This window comes from Panulirus ornatus, chromosome 10 (genome assembly GCF_036320965.1).
Source record: "Panulirus ornatus isolate Po-2019 chromosome 10, ASM3632096v1, whole genome shotgun sequence".
NCBI lineage: Eukaryota > Metazoa > Arthropoda > Malacostraca > Decapoda > Palinuridae > Panulirus > Panulirus ornatus.
Window position 1 is genome coordinate 38,152,501 of NC_092233.1, and position 7,327 is coordinate 38,159,827.

Consider the following 7,327-nt stretch of genomic DNA (forward strand, 5'->3'; position numbering starts at 1 on the left):
CTGGTCTACCTGTGCTGGTCTACCTGTGCTGGTCTACCTGTGCTGGTCTACCTGTGCTGGTCTACCTGTGCTGGTCTACCTGTGCTGGTCTACCTGTGCTGGTCTACCTGTGCTGGTCTACCTGTGCTGGTCTACCTGTGCTGGTCTACCTGTGCTGGTCTACATTTCCTGGTCTACCTGTACTGGTCTACCTGTTCTGATCGACCTGCACTGATATACTTGTACTGTACTGCATTTACTGGTCTACCTTTACTGGTATACCTGTGCTTTTCTATCTATACTGGTATACCTGTGCTGGTCTACCTACACTGGTATACCATTACGTCCTCATTTATTGGTCCACATCTGCTGGTCTACCTGCATTGGCCTACTTTTACATGTGTATCTCTGGTGATCTACTTGAGCTGATCTATTTTTTCTTCAATCATTACCAGTTATCAGTAGACTGTAAGAGGTGGGTGGATGGAGCGCAGGATTAGTAAGGTACGGCTATATACAAGTATAGATAGTGAAGGAAGAAGTTGGTGAATAGGAAGTGTGTAGGTCAGTTATCAGACTGCTGATAACACAGGCGGAAGAAAGAATATGACAATCAGAACGAAATGGTTGGGACTTACCTTATCAGGCATCACCCAGCACCTCTAGCTGTCCAGTGCGCCCTGACGGACAGCAGCAGCAGGCGACCCTGCCAGGACGCGTACTCCCCCGCCACACAGAACAGCCATCGGGAACTGGTACCCGCCATTGAACCTCGGGGACGACCAGCCAAACGTCTCTCACAAGAGCACAAGGGGGGGGAGGGGGGGCACGCCAGCCCGAGGGCCGACACCAGATGTTACAGGCAGGCGACCGATTTCAACCTGTGCTCTTGGACCACTTCCTGTAAAGGGGCATTAGTCCAGGTTAGGACTTTCACAGAGCACACCGCAAGGTCCCGGCATGAAGGCCCTGACCCCCTGGGAGCATTTGCTCGCTCTTGACACCATGCGTCTCGCCAGTTCAATGTGGCTGATGTTACGTGCCCAAGCATACTGGGCTTGTGATAAGTGTCACAGAGGCCGTAGATTTCGAGTCGGCCTCTAGCAGTCCTGGCAGGGGTGGGGAGTGTGCCTGCCCTCACTTGGACGGTCTTAACGGAGTCACTGCCCGTGAGGAGTCGGGTCTCACTGGTGACCCTTCTGCTGACCTGGGGTACAGCAGCAGATGGAGCGAGACCAGACCCATCGCAGGTACTGGCTAGGTTAGGCCTCCATGCTTGCAATCGTTTGGTCTTATTGCTTGCTTGTCGACCAACAATGTCTGCGGGGCCCGACCAACTCTGCAGCTTCCTCAATATTGTAGATTCCCGGACTGCAGCTTGAATCACTGGGTCACACAAGGTGAGCAATTTCTCGAAACGGGTTTGCTTATTAGCCGGACAGTCGAGACGAAGTTGGGTATACCCAAACCGCCATTCCGTGCCCCTGAGTGGAGGTATGCGCATGGCGCGTCATGCGGCAGGCGGAGCCAACAGCGAATCGCTACTCTCACCTGCCTGTCCATGTGCGCTAACTGCGTCTTATGAACTTACCCAGCGCCAGGCGCTGCATGAGCTTGGGTACGAGGTGGTCCTCAAGAATCGTAACCCTCTGCTGAGGTTTAAAAGGGGCTCTGGTAATGTTGGATAGCCCCTCTTCTAGCAGGGAACAGTAGGAGTTTCGCCTACCCCTTGCTCCGACGAGAACACCAACATACTTATAATCATCCTCAGAGTCCATGGAGCCGGTAACGCTGCCCAAGACTTGGGACGTCCTATCTTCATTGACGTACCAAGTCTTCCGCTTACCATCGATCTCCATGCTGAGGGACCGGCACTTTCCCGGGTTCATCTGAAGGCTGCCCACCGCGAGAGTCTTTGCCATGATGTCAATTGTTTTCTGCAGACCGCCTGCCGTCTGCGCCACCAGAACCAGGTCATCGGCGAATACAAACACTGATACCTTACTGATACCTTACTGATACCTACTGATACCTCTCTTAGAGCCGCACCTGGATTATCGCTTGATTTTATAAAGCCTATAAGCCTAGTAACTCCAAGTGATTTGCAGCTTTAATCCCTAGCTTCGTTGATTGGGTATCCAGTACATCCCAAACAACAGCTGAGAGTCGGAAGTGATCCAGCTAGCTTACTGGTATAGTAGGATCACTACTAAAGGGCAATCCCAGGACTGAAGCACACCGGCAGTGTCCACCTACTGACTGCAGTCCTCTACTTCCTTCGGGCGGTAGTACTGTGCGACCTGAGTCGGAGCGTCCACCCTTGTCACGGGTTTTCGCTTCGTGGTACCCGTCACGCATAACCCATTCCTCAGTGAATAGCGTGCCAGCCACTGCTGGTATGTCGGGTACCAACTCCAGCCACGTGGGAGCGGACGACGACCGTTCACTCACTTGCCCACATTGTGGGAAGACCTTTGCCAGCTTTCGGGGCCGTAGGTTCCACGAGAGGCAGGCACATGCAAGCTCCTTCCATCAGGAGCTAGCGACCAGGCATGTCGTATCGAAGGCTCGATGGTCCGACGAGGAGGTGGAGCTCCTCGCTAGGGCTGAGGCTGAGATGGCAGCTGGTCCCTCGTTAGTTGCCGGACAGGGCTTGAACCAGAGGTTGCGGGAAATTGTTCCATCTAGGTCCGTTGACTCGATCAAAGGTCTCCGACGCAAGGCGTCATATAAGACCAGGGTTCAGGAACTGATCTCGAATTTCAATCCATTACACGAGGACGACGAAGGTGAGGTGACGGATGGGGAGCCAACTATGAGGCGTGTCCCAGCCGCAAGGGTAAGCACACCGCGGGGCAACACATCGGAAGATGCCCCGCGGACAGGGATGTCCGTGGGAGCGGATTCCAGTGGTGAGACGTACATCCCTCCTACGGTTTTAACTGTCCCTGATGTCCCGCGGGTACCCCAACAACCCCAAACAATTGCTTCCTTTGTGGCGGAGACTGTCACATATCTTGACTCTTTAGGCCCTGGCCCCACAACGACATCGTGGGGTGAGGACATCCTAAATGGAGCCATTGACCATTTGCGTCGTGGTGACAGCCTTGCCGCTATCAGGGGAGCCGCAGAGCATGCCACTCATGTGGTAAACTCCTGCCGCTCACCCGATGACCGTCCGAATCGTGGAGGAAGAAATTCAAGACAGCGAGCGAACTCTGGCCGTGCACGCCAAGCGGAGGAGGTTCCTTTGCGAGGAAATAAGCTTAGACGTGAACAATACCGGAGAGTACAGAGGCTCTATCATGATAATAGGTCTCTGGCCGCTGGACAGGTCTTAAAGGGTGACTGGGAGGTACCGCCAACTTCGGTTGGGCCGGATCGCCTTATTCCCTTTTGGGGGGCCCTCTTCTCCCGGCCGTCTGAGCCCGATACGCGTGCCATAACCGATTATGACCCGGAGTGTGGACAACTAGCAGAGGTTGTCACCGTAGGCGAGGTAGCACACCACCTCAAAGCCACCCGAACATCTGCCCCTGGACCTGACGGGATGTCGACCAGGTTACTGAAGTCCAACCCCCCAAGGATTCTCGCTAAGACATTCAACCTGTGGATGGCTACGTCCACCCTACCAGAGCCACTGAAAGCAAACCGCACAGTGTTAATACCTAAAGTCCCCAATCCCACTGAACCAAAGGACTATAGACCAATCACCATCTCATGTGTCATAGTCCGACTGCTACATAAGATCCTCAGCAGCCGCATTACGCGCCTCATCAAGATCGATGATGCTCAAAAGGCATTCGTCCCTATAGACGGATGTCTTGAGAACCTCACGATCTTAGATGCGATCGCCGGTCGTGCGCGGGCACACGCCCACGGTGTGCACCTGGCATTCCTCGACATGGCAAAAGCATTCGATAGTGTTTATCACAACACTATCGAGCGGGCCATGTCGCGGAAAGGCATTCCTGCCGCTGTCAGGGCATATATTATGTCGTCGTACGACCGGGCCTTCACCCACATTGAAGGAAGCGACGATAATGCGGACAATGTGAATATGACTCGTGGGGTCAAACAAGGTGATCCCTTATCGCCTATCCTTTTTAACCTTGTGATTGACGAGGGAATCACAAGAGTAAAAGAGACAGGCGTGAGAGTGAAATTGGGTGACCAACGGGTATCAGCACTCGCATTTGCTGATGATCTGGTTCTGGTAGCACAGACGCCCACTGGCCTCCAGAAGGCAATTGATGTCATGGCTGAGACCCTTGCGGGGGGTGGACTTCAAGTCAACCCGGGAAAGTGCCGTGCCCTCAGCATGGAAGTCGACGGCAAACGCAAGACTTGGTACGTCAATCAACAGAGGACATTCCAAGTCTTGGGCAGCGCTGTCGGTTCCATGAATGCTGAGGACGAGTATAAGTACCTCAGCATCTTGGTCGGATCTAAGGGGCGGCGAAAGTCCTACGGCGCCCTGCTAGAAGAGGGGCTCCTAAACATCACCAGAGCCCCTCTAAAACCTCAGCAAAGAGTTGCGTTGCTTGTGGGACACTTGGTGCCCAAGCTCAATCATCGACTGGTGCTAGGTGAAGTTTATAAGACGCAGCTAGCACGTATGGACAGGCAGGTGCGAGTGGCAGTCCGCCGCTGGCTCCGCCTAGCCCAAGATGTGCCCTGCGCATACTTTCACTCTGCTACAGGAGATGGGGGCTTGGGTATACCGGACTTTGTCTCGACCGTCCGTCTTAATAAACAAGCGCGGTTCGAGAAGTTACTCACCTCGACCGACCCGGTGATTCATGCGGCAGTTCGGGAGCCTGCAGTAATGAGCAAACTGCAGCGCTGGACCGGACCCGCACGCATTGCTGGTCGGCAGGCGGGTAACAAGACCGAACGCCTGCACGCATGGAGGTCTAACTTAGTCAGTACTGTTGACGGATCGGCTCTCGCTCCATCTGCTGCCGTGCCTCAGGTCAGTAGATGGGTCACCAGCGGGAACCGTTTCATGTCCGGTTCGGACTATGTTAAGGCCGTCCAAGTCAGGATAGGCGCGCTGCCGACCCCAGCCAGGGCGTCCAGAGGCCGGCCCGAGATCAACGGCCTCTGTGACACCTGTCGTAAACCTGGGACACTGGGGCACATCGCTCAGATGTGCCCTCGTACCCATGGGGGTCGTGTCAGACGGCACGATAACATCTGTGCATATTTGGCCGGACGATTGAGACAGAGGGGGTACCAAGTGGTCTGTGAGCCTCGCATCCCTATTGCGGGGTCCTTTAGGAAGCCGGACATCGTGGCTTCCAAAGGTACAGAGGCCTGGATAATAGATGCCCAGGTCTCTGGAGTCCACCTCGCACTCTCAACTGCACACAGACATAAGTGCAGTTATTACGGCACCCCGGAAGTCCTACAGGGCGTACGGGACTTAACCGGCAAAGACACCGTGCACCTAACATCAGCCACTGTCAACTGGCGAGGTGCATGGTGTCAAGAGAGTGCGAGTGCTCTCATTGGGCTAGGGCTGACACACCGGGACCTAGAGGTGTGCAGTGTCAAAGCCCTAACCTGGACGCATTCCCTCTACCGAATGTGGTCCAAGAGCACAAGGTAACATAATCGGGCCTGCCTCGAACATCTGGTGTCAGCCGTCGAGCAGGTCGAAGGTCATCTCCCCTTTGTTGGCTTGGGGTGTGCGGGATTAGTCTGTTCTCCCGTGGCTCCCGGGCAGGTACCAGTTCCTGAGGGCGGGTTGTCGGGCGGGCGGTGGACGCCTTGGCAGGGTTGCCCATTGCTCCCGACCGACAGGCCGTTCTGGAAGGTTGAGCGGTGCTGGGAGGTTTCTGTGCTTCAGGTTCGGTAAGGCTATATCGAACCATCGTCTTTCTGCCACCTCTTAACTTACTTCCGCCTGTGCTATCAGCAGTCTGATCTGAATCTTCCTCTTCCTCTGTCCATACGATCTTACTTCAATTAAACACTTCTTTCACTATCTACATGTAGTTTAGGTCGCTTACCGACATCCACCCCTTTTGTGTAGTTAATAACTCTTAAAAGAGAAGCACAGTTTATTAGAAATGTAGTTAGACCTTCCTGCACGTCCCAATCAACTAATTGGGAATCTATGAAGATAACCCACTAGCCAAGTCTAATCCCAACACCCGACTCCTTAACCCTTGCGATTGCTTCGTCGATCACAAGGTTAAAAAGAATGGGTGACAGGGGATCGCCCTGTTTGATCCCACGAATCATTTTTATTTTTTCCGACATTTCGCTGCTGCCTTCAGTGTGGGTGATGGCTTGGTCGTACGACATAATACCAGGGACTCCTGCTTGCAGTTAGTTTCCTTTCTCAGCGGAGACTGAATGGTATAGTAATCTGTGACCCTCAGTCTGCCCTTGAAACTATCTTGTCTCCAAAACACACATGCCACTGCGAAATGTTTCAATAAGTCTTACTTCACTTAGTTTCAGCCAACGACTGCTGACCTCGCAAAAAATGCCTGCAGACTGCCTCCACCTGATCATCCTACACCCTCCATCCTCTACTACGGACTGCCTTTCACATGATAATGCTACATTGTCCCTCCTCTGCTACGGACTGGATCCACCGGATAATACTACATCTCTCCTCTGCTCCTGACTGCCTCCACTTGATAATGCTAGACCCTCCCTCCTCTCCTACGGACTGCCTCCACCTTATAATGCCACATCCTCCTTCCTCTGCTACGGACTGCCTCCACCTAATAATACTAGACCCTTCTTCCTCTGCTACTGACTGCCTCCACCTGTTAATGCTAGGTCTCCTTCTTCTGCTACGGACTGCCTCCACCTAATAATGCTACATCCTTCCTCCTCTGTTACAAATGGACCATACCTTCAGCTTCTCTTTTCCATGCACTCAATACCAGGATCGGTGAGTGGAGTGAGCGTGTGTCCATTCAACACCACGATCACTTTCTTCTGTCACCTCACACGTATCGTTTACATAGACGTACGGTTCGCAGGTACAATGTTGCGCCTTCTCGACTTCGACGAGGATATCGACGTGTCTGGTGAGTCTCTGAAGCAGAGGCCTTGCCCCACATGTCCTCCTGCAGACTACTACGTGACCCTACCAACCAACCATCAGCCCTGAGTGGCCCTCAGTCAGAGACCGACCTGCCTCAACGACTCATCCTGACTGATATATCGACTCATAATAGAGAATCACTTGGTTATTATTCTCGTGCCACTTCCAGAGTTTGGTGAATGTAAACTCCTGTATTATAAACTCCAATATATGTACCACGTCAGTAAACAGTGAGACACCAGTTCCTCTTCACATAATGCTTGGACTCATGCTCCT

At 53.3% G+C, this 7,327-nt stretch overlaps 1 protein-coding gene across 1 annotated transcript; it reads right to left on the reverse strand.

Moving 5' to 3' along the window:
* Window positions 1-835: 835 nt before the first annotated feature.
* On the reverse strand, window positions 836-1,483 carry LOC139750626 (uncharacterized). The gene has a single exon (XM_071665301.1). The coding sequence runs from the start codon at window positions 1,481-1,483 to the stop codon at window positions 836-838; it is 648 nt and encodes a 215-aa protein (XP_071521402.1).
* Window positions 1,484-7,327: the final 5,844 nt, after the last annotated feature.

What these genes read in the sequence shown, in the direction of transcription:
- LOC139750626 (XM_071665301.1), bottom strand. Translation starts at nt 1,483, where the DNA reads ATGCGCATACCTCCACTCAGGGGCACGGAATGGCGGTTTGGGTATACC.